The sequence below is a fragment of the Helianthus annuus genome, chromosome 4, assembly GCF_002127325.2.
Source record: "Helianthus annuus cultivar XRQ/B chromosome 4, HanXRQr2.0-SUNRISE, whole genome shotgun sequence".
Lineage (NCBI taxonomy): Eukaryota > Viridiplantae > Streptophyta > Magnoliopsida > Asterales > Asteraceae > Helianthus > Helianthus annuus.
In genome coordinates, this window is record NC_035436.2 from 173,937,429 (window position 1) to 173,956,130 (window position 18,702).

General features: G+C 37.4%; 1 protein-coding gene across 1 annotated transcript; it reads left to right on the forward strand.

Moving 5' to 3' along the window:
* The first annotated feature begins 11,154 nt into the window (after nucleotides 1–11,154).
* Nucleotides 11,155–17,288, forward strand: LOC110937073 (exocyst complex component SEC15B). The gene is made up of 2 exons (XM_022179483.2): nucleotides 11,155–13,803; nucleotides 17,002–17,288. Exon 1 carries the CDS (start codon nucleotides 11,359–11,361, stop codon nucleotides 13,792–13,794), a length of 2,436 nt encoding a protein of 811 aa, XP_022035175.1. The 5' UTR covers nucleotides 11,155–11,358; the 3' UTR covers nucleotides 13,795–13,803; nucleotides 17,002–17,288.
* The last annotated feature ends 1,414 nt before the right edge of the window (nucleotides 17,289–18,702 follow it).

The following is an 18,702-nucleotide window of genomic DNA, read 5'->3' on the forward strand; positions in this document are numbered from 1 at the left end:
TCGGGACAAGGTTGATTTAGGGGTACTATACTTACCACGAATGCATTATATATTTTTAATAGCCCAAGAGTTATACCCAAAATTTATACCAGGAGTCTTTCTAGTTGAACCATAAAGTTACACAGTGGGTCCATTCTCTTTGTTTTATTCTCTTTTTGTGATTTACCCAAAATTATTAATTATTATTCTATTTTGTAAACAACTCTCATCAAAAGTCATACCTATTATTTTATTTACCCAATAGGAAACCATAGTTGAGACACCCAAGTAATCTTGCACAACTCCTAAAATTTTCATAGCAATCAGAATCAGGATCAGGGCCCCTAAAACTCAAAGGGGGACAATTCCCATTCGATATTATCTTAAAATCTCGTTGTCAAAATTGAATTTTATTATTTTGTCAACTCAGCAAGCCTACCCCTAAACGTGTCCACCCTACCCTACTTTTGTTACCCGTCGCACCACGCGACAGAATCAGTGGTCCCTGTCGCGACACGCGGGGGAGACCACTTTTCAGATATAAATAGGGGATGTTGGCATTCTGTTGTTCCTACGACGTCAAAATTCATTATGTACGTCAAGTTATAACCGTTTTACTTCAAACACACACAATTCCCGAGGTGCTACCGCAGAAACAGGGTAATAACCCGATCGCTATTACGATTCGACGTCCGATCGATTATAACTATCCAACGATTGTTTAAGTGCTGCTCAAATTGAGTTTATACTTTGTTATTCATCGTGATTTCGACTTGAATGTTTGAGTGCTGTCTAAATTCAGACGATACTCTGTCATTCGTTGTGAATCCGCTGAATTGTTAAGTATTGCACTTTGTTAATCGTTGTGAGGGTTTAATCTCGTGAATTGACGTAACTGCTGTATTAGTTAATTACCTAGTTTTGTGTGCATCATTTCTTAAATTAGGTTATCAGGCTTATCAGTAGACTAAACACTACCCCATACACTTACAATCAAAGTAGATGCTAGTTCTCAGAAGAATCTGAATCATGAAGCTTACTGCGTGCTTATAATGTGAGTCATTCTCTTTTTATCAACTGTTTTGCAAAACTCCAAATTATTTTCAAAGTTATAATTACAGGGATTAAGTCTTTGTAATCACCAAGTTACAGCCGGTATGTGGGGTTTTGTATACATTACTTGATAACCGTCACTATTGGACAACGGGTTAGCCAATGAGTGATATGACCATAGTCACAGACACCATTGGGCAATGAGGCTACCGATGGCTGTTCGAGTGACAAGTACTGTGGGTAGTTGGTTTGATAATCAGAAACATTGTAATCGCTCTTAATACTGTAAATTATAACAAAGTTGTAATTGCAGTGATTGAGTCTTTGCCAATCTTAAAGAAGCAAATGTAAAAACTCTCAATGCTGTAAGTTATAACAAATATGTTTTTATATAAACCTGAATGAACTCACTCAGTATTTCCCGCTGACAAAACCTTTTTAAAACGCGTTTCAGGTAATTACAGTAGATTGGAGTAAGGATTGGATCCGGCACTAAAGGACTTCAAGAAGTGGCTTATTTTATTAAGAAATATCGTTTTATTAAAAGCTACCTTTGTAAAACATGAATTCAGTTTACCTATTAAATAAATAAAAATCCGGTGTTTTTAAACTCTGATATTTTTCCTAACTCACGGTCCTGATGAAATTTCCGCTGCAATGTTTTTCAAAATAATCACCGGTACCACTGGGCTGTTCGCGGCTCCTGATTCCGTCCAGGGTGGGGTCGGGGGTCGTGACAGAAAGGGAGCAACATCAGCGGGTGCGGGTGCAAGTGGAGGAATGAATGGCTCAATAACAGGGGGGTCAACGGGTGCAGGAACTGGATCAGGTATGAGGGGTGCAATGTCAGGTATGCCAAAAGGAATAGGGTCATAACAGGTAAAGGTTCAGGATCAGCGGGTGCAACATCGGGCTGATCAACAGGAACAAAATCTAGCTCAAGATCAAGCTCAAAGTCGTGTGGAAGAGATGATGCAACTGACATGGCTGTATCGTCATCATAATCAATGGCATAACGTCGCAATCCAACTGCCTGCAAGGCGGAAGATGTCACATACTCAAAGGAATCTGAGACAGTGTGCAAACTAGAGTCAGAGGAAATCTCAATAATAGGGATCTCAAAAAGTGGAAAAGCGACAACGTCCTTATCTAGCTCTCCATCACCATGGGCATCATCAGGAGGACCATCGACAAACCAATCAATGTCAACATCAATCAAATCGTCAAAAGGCAAATCCTCGAGAGGAATGGCCACTAAAGGATTGGGAGCGAGGATCGGTGCCATGACATGCTCACCATCGGGATGATCGATGATAAGATGATCGTGAACTGGAATGGGAGCAACAAAAGGATCCTCATCTGGAATGCCATCAGCAAGCAGTAAGTCATCTCCAAAGTTAGGCAACGCGAATGGCTGCAAGTCGTCATCGTCGTCGGACATCATCTCCGGGTCATTCTCTGTATCTGAAGTAAAGATCTCCGGCTCTGGCATAACCTCATCGTCGGAGACTACTGCCATGGGATGGACAATCTGCTACCAGACGACGACATAGTGTCTGTAACAGAACAATCACAACATATGCACATATATTAACTAACATTAAGCATGTAATTAAAGACAATGCAATCATGTAATCATGTATCGTCGTGATTTCTCACGAACCCTTTCTATCCTTTCTAGTCTCCAAGACTGAACCACATAGTCTCCCAGACTAAACTACCCAGTCTCCTAGACTGAACCACCCAGTCTCCCAGACTAAACCAACAAAGTAACTGTGCATTGTGTTTCTCGTCTTTTTTTTTTTTTTTTGTAAAATGTCTGTTTCCCTGGATCGGGCGTTTTGTGTATGCAATGAGAACAGGTTGTGAAAACATTTTCGTGAGAGCCCTCAGGATTGTAGTCTAGACTCGAGAATGAATCCTAGTTCACTACAATCGAAGCTCTGATACCAAACTGTCACACCCTGACTTTTGCGGAAACGTGATTTGGTGTGACTTTCTTAATATCATTGCATTCAACCATAACAAACAACTATATGATAAATCCAAGATGTTCATCCAATGATTTAGTTTTAAAACATTACAACATCATTGATTTAAACCCCAAAACACATACTTCGTATTCAGAATACAACACCAATAGGTTTTTAAGTTCCATAAGGACTTTTCAAAAGACACTAACGATAACTAGGCTTTGAAACATGTATCCTATCCAGGATAGGACACACACTCTAAACCATTCGACACCGGATGACATCTTTTATTCCAAATAACACTTGAAACTTTAACGCCAGTCAGATCCATACTTAGTTTCCTGAAATACATGTAGTTTGAAAACATCAACAAAAGTTGAGCGAGTTCATGTGTTTAGTATGTGTGCACGAATAAATCTTTATAATCATAGTAAGTATGTATGCTTTGTAAACCCTGGTATGAAAGCAAATAAGGAACAAATCAATTAATGTGTAGCTAATACATTAACAAGTGTGAATTGGTGCAGGAAGGCTCAAACCTTTGCGTATTTCGTACCGGGCCTCCCGGCTGGAATGACATAGTCACCACATGCGGTCAACTCGCGGACCCATGGGTGGGGCTCGCAACACCCAAATAGATTTATCACTCATGCCCCTCGGTCCTTAACAAGGATTAATGGTCTCAAGAAAATGCCTACCCATTCACATGATCTAATAGTATTTTCCTTAGCTAACCATACATTTTGTAATCATTGTACCATTTGTAACATGTATTTCACCCCCGATGTTATAAAACCAAAAACAGTTAAAGAAAAGGGGGACATGAACTCACAGTTTTGCATTCTTCGTATCCATTGTAACTCAACGCTTCCTCTAGATCGCACGACTACCTACATGCGTACTACTGTTCATTAGACTGGTGGGTCGTGCCTTGACCTTGGTCTTATTTAGTATTTTTGAGTTACGTTTCTTTCTGTCTTCAATATTATTCCAAGTTATATAATTATTTGTTAAAAGAATAAAGATTTTAACTTAAATTGTATTTATAAAATTTTGGAATAATTGTTAGAATAATATTTTAACTTGTTACTTTTCATGTGTTCATACATGTATATCCTTCCCAAGGATGGGTGTATTCGTATTCATATACTTGTATATTTTTGCCATGTATTGGTGTCGTATCCGGAGTGTATTTATACGTACGAGAATACGTATCTTTATTGCATTCATTAAGTATTCTTATACTTAATTTCGTATTAATTATTCCGGAATATTATCTTTAATAAAAGTTCACCAATATATATTTCCAAAATATGTATTTCAATAAATATTACTTAGAAAAATTATTTATAATTTTCCTTTGGCAAAAATATTTGTATTTTCATATAAGTTCCAAAATAATACATTTTCAAGTCTAACTTGAAAAATATGTTTAAACTTATTTTTCTTCAAAAATGATATATTTTATATTTATTTGAGAAAATATATCTTTAACCCCAAAAATATTGTATTTCATGTTTGTTGAGAAAATATATATTTCTTTCGAAAAAAATAATATATCTTTCAAAAATTTCCAGAAAAATATACATTTATACTTACCAAAAATAATATATTTTTCTCTTGTCAAAAATATGATATATTCTTGTAGTAATTGTAAAAATCATATTTTTATTTACTTGGTGTCCAAAATATTATTTTCCAAAATATACATATGAATATTATTTTCGGAGTATTTTATAAGTTATATTCCTTGGTTCGGTTTCATCAATATTTTGTGTATAACTTGTATATTCATATTCTTGGAATTTTGGTAATATTTTGGATTGTAGTTTTTGGTATTTTAGTGAGTTATATTATTTCAAGTCCTAAAATAATATAACTAATACACATAATATACAAATAATCACACACATGGTGACTTCTAAATATATATTTTCCTAAATACATATTTAGTCACTTTTATTTATAATGCAAATTGGAAAATAATAATCCCACCATTGTAAAATTGGCCAATAATAATCCCAAGTCAGGAATTAGCCAATAATAATCCCACCTCGTCCATTTTTGGAAAATAATACTCCAAATGCTGACGTGGCACTTTTGTCGTTTAGTGACTGTGGATTATTATTTTCCAAAAAAGGACGAGGTGGGATTATTATTGGCTAATTCCTGACTTGGGATTATTATTGGCCAATTTCACAATGGTAGGATTATTATTTTCCAATTTGCCTATTTATAAAAACCAACCCCCAATATTTATATTTTTGTAACAAAAATTATGGCAAAGTTTATGTGAGAAATTCATGGTTCAAAATACACTTGTAAATATTTGTTTGGAAATATTTTTCTAAGTGTTTAATTTTTAGAAAATTTTTGCCATAGTTTCCCCTAAAATGGAGGTTTCCATGCTTTCAAGCCATATCATTTTCTTTTGTAAAAATCAACACAATCAACCAATAATCAACAATAACCAATCTACACTTACCAATCTTGCCAAAATCAAGCATAATCCAATACTTCATGAACTTGAATATTTGTACAAATTTGTAGTAACTTACTAGTGTTCTTAGTAAGCCTTGTTACCCTTTAAAGTGTGATTGATTCTTTAAAAACTTCATTTTTAAAGAAGATTGATCTTTACAACTTGTATTCGTGTTTTTCAAAAATGTTTCTTCTTTGATTTTTCTTGTTACACATATACTCCTACACTTTATTAACCACCAAATATAAGGTTTATTTGTTTAAGAACCAAGATGTAGTAAAACTTATATTTTTAACTTGGTTTCTTGAGAAATCATCCATAAAATTTTAGATCTACATCATTAACAACTTACTTTGATCATCATTTTACATGAAAACCACATATTCTTTCAAGTTCATGTTTCTTATGAGGATGATCTATGATCCTACAACACTTTCATCCTCTCATCTTGCTAGATTATGTTTTTAATCATGATCTAGCAAGATCATATGATTGTTGGGATTAAACCCTGCCAAAGGAACAGATAATGAAAGCCAAAACTGGATCAGAGCAGTGGATCCAGAATAAGCAGATGTTTGGTTGCAAGTCTTTCCCCTTGAAAGTGGTTTCAACATCTGCTGACCTCCTATCTGCTGTTCATGAAAACTGATGATCTACAACTGCTGATCAAGTCAAAGTCTGATTGAAGAACTAAAGCTCTGCTGCTCAATCTACTGCCATGTTTCAAGCACTGCTGATCATGACAAATACTGTTGGGTTCACAACAGTGGAAGGATGCAGCAGCAGTTTATGCTTACTTTATGTATTGAATTGTAACATCAGTAGTTAGCATAGCAGTGTTTGTATAGATCAGAGGTTAGAGCTTGTTAGGAGGTTAGATGTCACTTTCATGGTGACGTCAGCTTAGATGCTCAGTGGTTTGCAAGTGCCTATAAATAGAACAGTACTCTGTACTGTTCTGTTTAGCTCATTCACAATCTTCTTCCTGCACGAACAAACACTGAGCTCGGGCTGAGGGGGAGTTTGCGAATCATACATGCATTGTAATCAGAGTTTAAAAATAAATTTAATCATTTGATTCTGTGTTGAAAATGTATGATTGAAAGCATTTCTTCTTTTTGATTGTGAAAAGTTTGTTTCCATTTAATTTCCGCTGCACAATTCACTCATAATTCCATCTTAATTCAAACACAAATCACAATCAATCCAAACTCAGATCCTAACAATGATCTACATCAACTACATGAATAAACAACAATCAACAAGCAAATCAACACATAAACAACTTAGTTTCTTCATTTTTCAAGCTTATGTTCAAGCTTCATTCTTGTGATTCTTAGTGTTCTTCATTATTATCATTATGTAATATCTTTTAACCACTTAAAATAGAAGTAAAATGGAAAGATCAAGGTTCTTACCACTAGCTCAAGGCTAGGGATGATCAAGAGGAGAAAACAAGTGGATAAAAGCAAATAGAGAAGGTCCTTCAACTTCCGAAAGCTCCTAGCTTCCTTATGCACCTTCTTACACCCTTGTATGTATATGGAATGAATGAAACTTGATTGAATGATGGTGGTGTGTAGGTTGATGGTTTCGAACGAAAGTAAGGAAAGGGGAAGAAGATGGGTGAAGTGTGAAGTGAGCTAGAGAATGATGAGTAATGAACTAGTGGTTACACTTTATAATTCTCCAACATCCTATTTCCTAGTGTGTAATGTGTTAGAAAAGTGGAGACAAGATCACATAAAATAACCAAGAAAATCTTGTATGTGGGGGCCACCTAGTGACCGTAGGTATGGGGGGGGGGTCTAGAGTTAGGATGTAATGAGATAGTTAGTTTATAGTTGAAATCTAAGTGCTTAGTTGTTAGGTATTTATATGATGTGTTATGATGTTCGGGGACCATAACTAGCTTGATAATGTTAAAACAGTGCTTCTAGTGAAAATTTGGTGTTTCGGATAGTGTCTGGTTGTTCGGTTGGTTACCGGTTCGTTAAGGTGCTAAACTATGTAGTTTAGCGTGCTTTATGTTACCTTTTGCGACAGTTTTGATTCCCGACACTTATGAAAGCATTCAGGACCATTTAACCATATTTCTGCATCATATTAGTGTGTTTAAATGCTGATTATTGCTGAATTCAGCACTCTATGTGAGTTTTAGGCACTTTCCGGCACTTAAACTATCACTAGACAAACAGTTTTATGATCCTTACTTTCCTACACACTATACTGGTGTAATACTTGGTTTCTGGCTCATTCTGTGTCTCAACACATTGTCTGTCTATATACTGAACTCCGTCAACATTTTTCTGATTTATCTGATAACTGTGCTAACTGTGTTTCGTGCATCATTTGAATCAACAAGGTTTGCATGCAATAATGATATGTCATTTGCAATATATGATGCACATGTATGTATATGGTAATAATTAGAAAGCAGTTCAATTCATTATTTGTAATTCAGCACAGTCATTAAGCACTAATCATTATTTAATAATTGTACGGATGCATGCAAATTTGACAGTTGTCACACGATCCAAGTGTAATTGTTGCTAGGTGTCTTGATTGCTTTGATCGGATGGCTGTTCGATCGGATGGCTATCCGATTGGATCGCCATTCGATTAAAGGTTCCAAAGTTTCAAGTTTCTGAAGAAGTTTCTAAGTGTTGAAAGGTTGTGAGATAAGTGTCACCCGATCAGGTGGCTGTTCGATCGGATGGCTATCCGATCGGATTGCCACTCGATCGAGTGGTCCTTGTTTCGTTTATAGTTTTGTAAAGTTTCTAGGTTTCTGGTTAAACGATGATGGCACGATACGTATTGAGACAATGGTATACTCATCAATGTACAACCGTTCTGATCGGATGGGAACCACCCTTGTCCGACCAGTCGTCTATTCATAACGAGTCTATGTCGGAATCCGTATTCAGGCCATCTTTTCCGGCAATAACCCGTTTCCAAACCAACTTCAGACTATCCATCAAGTCTACAGTCCGTTTAGACCCGGATTCCACCATTTAAAGCAAAGGATTGAAGAAAAGATGAAGATAACTTAAGTTTTATTATGAAAAATCCTTGATCTAGCTTAGATTCGGTGAAAAACACCTGGAATTCCTCAGATCTGAGCTAGATCTTACCAAGAATGACATCATATGGTAGTTTGTACAAACCACCATGATGACATCATCCTCAAGAACTCAGATCTAAGAGATTTCATGGTGAAAAGTGTGATTCAAATGAGAATCACGTAGATAATGAAGCGTAGATCAAGAAAGTACAAGAATCTAGTGTAACACATACCAGAATCGCCGAGAAATCGAAGAAATGTGGTGTGCGTGCGTCTGGGTCGAGTGAGGTTGTCACATCAGTGAAGGACTGATGTGACAGGCCTATTTATAGTGTGTGAGAGAGACTAGGGCGGTGTGCAGCGGATCGGATGGCGGGTCGATCGAGTGGCCATCCGATCGGGTGGTCATCCGATCGAATTGCCACTTGGTCAATCCTATCCTTCCCGCGTTCCCGTCTTTGATTCGTTTATGAGTTAGATTAAGCGTTGTGTTGCGTATAGTTTGCTAAAAGTATCACATAACTAGATTACATCATAAACACAAAAGTTTCCAAGTTTCATAGATTCCGCCAGTGACAAAACTCCAGTCTCTCGTTCAACCAAGAATCAAGTTGCACGAGTCTCAAGAGTCAAGCACCAAATAAGTATCAAGAGTCAAGAGTCTAGTTTCCCAAGTATCAAGTATCAAGAATCCAAGTATTAAGTATCAAAAATCTATAGTTAAGCATCAAGAATCATAGTTTAAGTATCAAGAATCAAGATTCTAGCATCATAAAGACTCACAAAGTTTCACAAGTATCAAAAGTATCAATATGACATAAATTAGGGACTAATATTGACAATAGGTAAAGTATAGGGGTTGAACTTGCCAAAAGCCTAAAGTTTAGGGACGCAGGGCGTTACAACAATGCCGTAAAAAACGTCGTTAACGGTGTTGTATGTGTGACGTTATAAAAAGGCACAAATGACACAGATCCACACCCACATTAAAGTGGGATATGAATGCTTTTATTGTTCATCTTCTAAAGAGTTAATTGCCCGGATGTTCCCTGTGGTTTGCCATTTTTTCACGCTTAGTCCTCATCTATTCAAAATAGCATGTTTGCTCCCTATGGTTTAACAAATTGTTACTCGGATGGTCCTCTCAATGGATGAAGGTTAGTTTTTCAGTTAACTGTATGTGAAATGACTTAAATAACCTCACTTTTATTATAAATAAAGAAAACAAAAAGCCTGATTGGTCATTAAAAAAACAAGTGGGCCCCACAATTGTTCTTCACTATCAGTCCCTTTTCTCCATCTCCTACCTCCTCCACACCTTCCCTCTACCCTCCGGTGACCTCTCCCCAACCTCCACCCTTTCTGGCCGATGACCTCCCCCCAACCTCCACCCTTTCCGACCACATGCCACCACACCCATCCACTTTTCCGGTCACCCTGTCATCATCCAAACCCGCCACCCCGTCCAAACCCATAACCACCTCCACCATCGCATGTCACCTCACCCATTATCATCACGTCGACCAGAAATTGTAGCTACTAAAACCACCTTCAAAACGATCTCAATCACCATCACCGTAAGTTTTTTCTGGTTCGCATCAATCGGCTTCAACATCATTTTCTTTTAATGATTTTAAGGAAACATGCAAGAAGTTTCAACTTGTAGAGACTAATAGTCTTACTTTACACCCTGCTAGCCTTTACCTTGAGAATGAAAATATAATTGTATCATTAATTAGTTACGCTTACCTCATGTGGGTTGTGAGTCGTTTGAATTGACGGCAGTGAATGAGACACAAATTAAATAGTTTTGATCTGAAAGACACGAACTGAATAGATGTCGATCTTTTGTGAGTTTTTTGAATTGATGGCAGTGAAGGAGATTACGGCCGCAATGAAGTAGCTCTGTACCGGAATGGATGCGTCTCCGGCAATGAACCATCGGATGAAAGCTCAATCACTTGCCAGATTACCAGATATTTCGTCAGTAACTGACGGTGACAGAAACGAAGAGATCCGGTAACCAATCGATGCCGATTCGGTCATTCGGATCTGGTTGGGTCGGGAAGGATGGTGTTAGATTCAATTAGTTGTAAGCGGGAGTTGAGGTGTGAGGGGGCGGAGATGGTGTTTCCGGCTACAATGGTTCGTCGGTGCATCGATGGGGATTATTGGTTACTAGTGGTCTGGTGACTGGTTACAACTTCCAAGTGGACGGAGTGCAAGTGGTGGTGGGAGTTGCAGAGTATGTGAGAAGAAGAATGGATGAGGAAGAATTTCTTTTTATATTTAAGTTATTGTTTTTATGGTAAGAGTATTTTAGTCAATGTACATATACTTAACTGGAAAAACTAACCTTCATCCATTGAGAGGACCATCCGAGTAACAATTTGTTAAATCACAGGGAGCAGACATGCTATTTTGAAAAGATGAAAACTAAACGTGAAAAAATGGCTAACCCTAAGGACTATCCGGGCATTTAACTCTTTTCTAAAACTTATCTCTCGAGTTATTTTCTGTATTTTTTGGCTTTTTTTTTTCTTTTTCTCTATTATGGAAAGTTAAGTTTAGGAAATGAGATCTCTACTCAACATCATACAGGGGCTACTTAACATGAATTCCAATACATTATTTTTTCATAGCCGTCAACCAGTTCGTGTAAGCTGTTAAAAGAAAAGAAAAAGAAATTAACCAACCACTCCCACGACGTCGTTTCCATCTGGATCTGCTCACCTAAACCACCAGCAACCACATTTCCGTGTTACTTTTCACTTCCCTTGACGGTGTCACGCCAAACAAACCCAATGAATTCCACCAAATCTCGCCGGAAAGTCGCCATCACTTCCACGGAGAACGGAGACTCCGGCGACAAGCTCGACCAACTCCTCCTCTCCTCCGCCATCTCCAACGGCGAAGACCTCTCCCCGTTCATCCGCAAAACCTTCGCCTCTGGTAAACCTGAAACTCTACTTCACCACCTCCGTCACTTCTGCAGATCCAAAGAAGCCGAGATCGAAGAAGTATGCAAAGTTCATTATCAAGACTTCATCATGGCCGTTGATGACCTCCGATCACTTCTCTCCGGCGTCGAATCGCTCAAATCGTCCATTTCGAACTCCAACAGTCAGTTACAGTCCGTCGCCGGTCCCTTGCTAACTTCGCTTGATTCGTTCATCGAAGCGAGAAACAAGTGCCAAAACATAGCCCTAGCGATTCAATCTCTTCAGATCTGTGTTAAACTGATGGAGATTTGTTCACGAGCGAATTTTCATATGTCGAAGAGTAATTTCTATATGGCGTTGAAGTGTATTGACTCGATTGAACGAGATTTTATCCACAAAACGCCGTCGTCTACGCTCCGGAGAATGCTCGAGAAGAATATTCCGGCGGTTAGGGCACACATTGAGCGGAAAATCAGTAAGGAGTTTGGTGACTGGCTGGTTGAGATCCGTACGGTTAGTCGGAACCTAGGGCAAGTTGCTATTGGACAGGCGTCTGCAGGTAGGCAGAGAGAAGAAGAATTACGGATCAGGCAACGGCAAGCTGAGGAACAGAGTCGGTTAAGTGTTAGGGATACTGTTTATGCACTGGAAGAAGAAGAGGATGATGGTTACTTTGTAGGTAATGATGGTAATGATGTGTATGGTAACGGTGGTACTGCGACCGCGAACGCTGCGAATGCGGCTCTCGGTTTTGATTTGACTCCTTTGTATAGATCGTATCATATTCATCAGACTCTAGGCCTTGAGGATGGATTTAAAAAGTATTATTTCGAGAACAGGAAGCTTCAGTTAACTTCGGATTTTCAGGTGTCATCGATGACGCCTTTTTTGGAGTCTCATCAGACATTTTTCGCGCAGATTGCAGGTTTTTTTATAGTGGAAGATCGTGTGTTAAGGACGGGTGGTGGATTGATAACAAAAATGGAAGTGGAAAATCTATGGGATATTGCTGTTAGTAAAATGTGTTCTGTGTTGGAAGATCAGTTTTCTAGGATGCGAACAGCGAATCATTTGTTGTTGATTAAAGATTATGTGAGTTTGCTTGGTGTTACGCTGCGGAGGTATGGGTACTCGGTTGATGCGTTGCTTGATGTGTTGAACAAGCATAGGGATAAGTATCATGAGTTGTTGTTATCGGATTGTAGAATGCAAGTTGCTGAAGCCCTGGCGGCTGATAAATTTCAGCAGATGTGGATGAATAAGGAGTATGAGTATTCTATGAATGTGCTTTCTTTTCAGATACAAACATCTGATATCGTACCTGCATTTCCTTATATTGCCCCATTTTCATCCACAGTGCCTGATTGTTGTAGAATTGTGAGGTCTTTTGTTGAGGATTCTGTTAGTTTCATGTCTCATGGTGGGCAGCTAGATTTCTATGATGTTGTGAAGAAGTACTTGGACCGGCTTTTGACTGAGGTTCTGGATGATGCCTTGCTAAAGCTTATCAGCACTTCAATTAGCGGGGTTAATCAAGCGATGGTTGTTGCTGCCAATATGGCTGTTTTTGAACGGGCATGTGATTTCTTCTTTCGACATGCTGCAAAGCTTTCTGGGCTCCCGTTGAGGATGGTGGAAAGAAGTAGGCGGCAGTTTCCACTGACCAAAGCACGTGACGCAGCTGAAGAAATGCTTTCTAGCTTGCTTAAAAAGAAGGTTGATGGTTTTATGACATTGATTGAGAATGTTAATTGGATGATTGATGAACAGCCTCAGAATGAAAATGAATATGTGAATGAGGTCATAATATTTCTGGAAACTCTTCTTTCTACTGCACAGCAGATATTGCCCGGTCAAGTCCTTAATCGAGTGTTGCAAGATGTTCTAGCTCACATATCGGAAACGATTGTTAACTTTTTAGTTGGTGAATCTGTGAAAAAGTTTAGTTTGAACGCTGTGATGGGGATTGATGTTGATATTAAAGTGTTGGAACAATTTGCTGAAAACCAAGCTTCTCTTGTATCTGAAGAAGAGGCTAATCAGTTGAAGAAAGCACTTGTAGAGGCCAGACAGTTAGTTAATTTGCTTCTCAGCAATAACCCAGAGAACTTTTTGAATCCCGTGATCAGGGAGAGAAGCTACAATGCTTTGGATTACAGAAAAGTCGCAATCATTTCAGAGAAACTAAAGGATCCTTCTGAACGACTGTTTGGAACTTTTGGATCAAGAGGTTACAAGCAAAATCCCAAGAAAAAATCCCTAGATTCTCTAATCAAGAGGCTCAAGGATGTCAACTGAAATTCTGAGGTATCTATCTCTTGCCTTTACCTGAAAATTATATGATCATACTGCTATTATGTATCGGTGGTTTGATGGATCTTTAGCTGTTCTTGCCATTGCTTGAATCTTTGAGTAGCTAACATGTCCTTGGATATACTAGTTTCATTCTGCATGCAATTCTCTCAATTGCTTAAAGTATGATATGCTTCTGCCGTACAGCCCATTGGAGAATATTAGACTAGAGCAATATGCTAATCACATAAGGGGATAATTTAATTCCCATGATGATTATGATCACAAAAACCTTGCAATGAAGGTTTATTTGTAAATCTTTGTTAACACTAGAAGTACATAGTCCAATTGTCCAAGGCTGATAACTCTATATTAACTATATATATTGATCTATACAACTACATATACTTTCATGACAGTGATATGGTGGAATTGTATAATATACATCATGCTATCTACAACCCAAAAGGGTCCAAACTGAAATGAGTTTCTCTTTAAACTAAGTTTGAGCTGGATAAAACAGAAGATTTATGACTGCACTGAACTCTTAAATTAGTATCGAACAACTGAATTTACAAAAGTGAATGTCAAGGTCATGAGTGGAATACTATTTGGAACTTTTGGTATTAGAAGTGGACCATTGTTTTGGATGGGAGTATACTACAGTTGGAATCTTTGAAAAATCAAATAAGTAAAACAATGGACAGAACATTAAGTATATACTAGAGGTTGGAAATTATAAGCTGATACTTAGTTCATTGATTTTGCTCCTTAAGTTGCTACTCGTTTTTTGTGGAAGTAAAGAAAGTGATACTAGAAGTCTAGGAAAAATAAAAGCGCACAGTAAGCGTAGTGTGTGTCAATGTCCACGGCTAGCCATTTATATAACTATTTTATTTAGATAATAAGATTATATAACCCACTTTACCATTTACCTTAGTCCCCATATCCAGTATCCTTAGGGTGAAGGGAGTGGTTAAACACTTTGAGTGGCAAACTAAAAAATCAACCAATGAGAGTGTGCCATGTCAAAGTGGTAAACTATGCTCAAAATGTTGGCAATGGTTTAGACACTTGGTGAAGTGGTAAACTATTTTTAAAAAAAAAAAGGAAAAATGTGTGATTGGTTGAGATGGCATGGACCCCACCACAAAACCCCACTCTCTCCCCTCTCCTCCCTCTTCCCGAATCGGTATACCTACACCGATTTTGGTAACATTTTCGGCAAATGGTGTTCGGCAAAATTGATGGCATTGGTTTGCCAAGTGGTAAAGTGAGTTTACCACTTCCACTCCCTTCACCCTTAGAGGTGGCAAATATGATCACAAAAGAACCAGATTATTACAATTATAGTTTACTTATTTTAAAAAGCTCTTACAAGGTTATATGCATTTGAACACACATTGGATCCGATGACTTCTAAGCCGTTTCCTTTGTAGTTAAATTATTTTGGGCTTTAAACCACTTGACCCATTAGAGATAAATCACAAGAATCACCATTTGTAAATAAGTGGGTTGAAATTTCCTGTACGACAGTCGACAGATTGTCTCCACTCAGTATCTTTACATAATAACATCTTGACATCTTCTTAATGACAATCTCTATCCACACTAAGACCCTGCCTCAACATCCACCATGGGAGCTTCTGGTTTCCATAATGTATGCAGTGATTGAAACATACATATATAACACCAGAATTCTCATATTGGTTGGATTTTGCTTTAATTTACTTTATCCAGAAAAATATTGTGGGCACACATTTTTTTAAACTCAATTGGGTGTAAGGGTGTGCATAGTTCGGTTCAACCTGAAAACTTGACCTGACCAATCCATCGAAAGCTGGTCACATAATTCAGGTATTGCAGGTTCTGGTGGAACCATTGATGTCAAGAAAACTTCTGTGTCCACCTTTTTTAGTTATCTGCGTTTGATGATAATGGATGGCAATGTGAAAACATTTGTTAGACGACAATGTGTAAACATTTGTTATTCGGTTTTTGCAAATTTTTACATAAATGTAGAGGAGTGATTTTTCAAACATATGAAACTTCATTTTTTATTTTTCTAAAAAATATATTTTACAAAATTATGTTGAGTTTATTGCTAAAAATGGTTAGCTGATTATAATATATATAAATAAATATATGGCAAATATTGGATACGGAGGGAATCGAACCCTGCACTTGATGCGTTAAAATCCAGCTTTAAGCTACATGACATTTGGTTAATCACCTAACAACCATTAAATATAATATAAAACATTGCAAAAGTGACACTCATGGAATTGAACCCAAGACCTCTAACATGCTTGATGAAGACTATCGTTATCATTTGATCTACATTAACCATGTAGTTTAAATTACCTAATCCAGTAACATATAATTATCAAATGGTGCCTGTTAGTATAACACTCTTATAAATAGATTATATTTTTAACTACCTAACAACTCTGCACTGTATAGTCCTAGGGTTATTAATTGTATATGGAAACAACAAAAAGAATGTTTGCTCTGGCTTATATGGAGACGAACTTACTTCTTTCAAGGGCTTTTCTTTAAACGTCTTATTTATTATTCACTTGCGTAAACTTAGTGGTGCTAATGGGTTAAAACAGATCGTCTTGGTACGACTACAGGTCAAATCAGTCCAGATCGGTTCGGGTGTTGTTTTTTTGTTCATATGTAAAAAGGAACTGAATTTTCGAGGACACGTGTCATCACCTCAACGTTAAAAGGATGAGTTAGGCCTACAAGTTACGAAGATTTAGTAGCTTGTGCTAAGACTCTTGCTGACTTTCAACTCGCACGAATGATTTTACCTTTTATAAAGCTAACTTCTTTTAGTTTGACCTGTTTGGGAAAACACATAACTCAAATTGACCTGTTTAGGAGAGTGTTTGCGTACTTGCATGGGGGTTAGTGCTTTATTTCCGTGTCTCTTTGTGTCTCTATATGTAGCTACTATAGTTTACTCATTGTATGTTAGCAGTAGTTTACAACTTCCATCCGTGGTACTTTTGTATGCTTGTGTGCTCTGATGCTCTTAGCTATATTTTACGTTATCTGCATTACCATACCCTATACTGTTCGCGTAAAATAAATAATAAAGAAAAGGTTTTTGAAGCCGGGGGTCTCGGTGGGATTGTAGTGGGTACATTTGTTTGTTTGTTTGGCCGCTTTACCTAAACTATTCCATTTTTTTTGCTTTTGTAGAGTTGTAAGTCTCCTGGCTCCCACCACTGGTCAGGTTACTAGCTTGCTGAACAGGACTACAGGTTTTGACTGTTAGTTATGTATGAACCTAGGTGAGAGCTGAAGATCTAAAAGTGGTTTGGGGTTGAACTTGAAGTCGGTGCTATAGAAGTCCTTACAGTGGTTGTGTTTGTGAAATTCTTGGTAATTATTTTTTAATATGAGATTGTAAATAGAGTTAAAAAAAATAGCACATTGTGTCAAATTCTTTATTTTTGTATGCATGAAATGATTTTTCACCTTTTCCATTGATAATAGTAAAGAGGCCATATGAGTTTGCTATTGCACCTAAACAAAACAAAACAAAACTACAATTTTTAGCTCTCAAACGCTTACATAAATAACGTGTCCCTCATTTGCTCCTAACGTAACTTAGAGGTTGCATGATGTTTTGTTTGCTCCTAACATCATGAAACTTGGACGATGTTAACATAGATTATACATTGAGCATGTAGGCATGATCCGGTAAACTTTGTGCAGTGGAATATGTTATTTCTTCGAAAATCATCAGGCAGATAAACAATCTCATTCACTTAGACTGTCGCGAATGCATCGGCCTTCATTTACTACATGCATCCTAGTCATCAATGTCAAATCAGCTTTTTACACATTCTTAACACATGCACTCTCTCCTCTTTTTAACTCCAACTCATTTTTTCCACATGCATCCTCTCTTCTCTATTTTTCTTTTTTTTTTAGCTTAAAATTGATTTATTAACGAATGAACCCACCTTCTCTCTCTGTATTTGGATGCACTTCCTCACATACATGCATCTCATTTTAATCTTCACTCCACTCCATCCTTTCCAAATGCAGCATGCCAACTCATCAAATGCATCCCCACGCCAGTCTTACTTAGGTATTCCATACGTGTCTTGTTGGTTAAATGATTAAAAGTGCAGCTTCAAATGAAGTTATTTTATTGACTATAGCAATAATGGTGTGTTTTGAATCGGACAAAGTGCTCATCAGGATATTTGGCATCTACTTTAAAATGCTTAATTGGAATATGCTTTCCACCAACAAATATTGAGATAAGATGAGTTGTCATAGGAATAATGGATTTTAATAATTCAAACTATTAACTGTTGGCTAAGAATGGTCTTAACTTTAAAAATAACTAGTATTGGTTTTACCTTTTCAGATATTGTAAACTAATAGACCTTTACCAATAGAATCTTAATTTCTTTTTGTCTCCTTATCCTTTTGGGTTTAGTAAAGGTCCATTGGTTTACAATATATGAAAAAGTGGCACCTGGTTATTTTTAAAGTTGGGACCGTTATCGGCCAACAGCTAATAGTTAAGATTAAAATCCATTATTCCAAAATAAAAAGGCTGTTGCTTGTTGTGTATTTTATGTTGATATATTTTAGATAATGGGTTAAGTTCACGTACAAAGTGTCTTATCGTACGAAAGACATGAAAAAGGCAAACGCAGTGGCATTTTCGTAATTATTTGTTCGTAGGGTAATTATCAGAATTACTATACAAGTGTATCTTGTAGAGTAGTTTTGATCTTATATGTTAATTATCAAAAGAGTGACTGCAATTTTACCCCCTGGGGTTTAGGGTGATTGGCACCCTTACCCCCCCCCCCCTAACGAAATAATTGCAATTTTACCCCCCAACGTTTGCTGTTATGTCGCAACCTTACCCCCCGG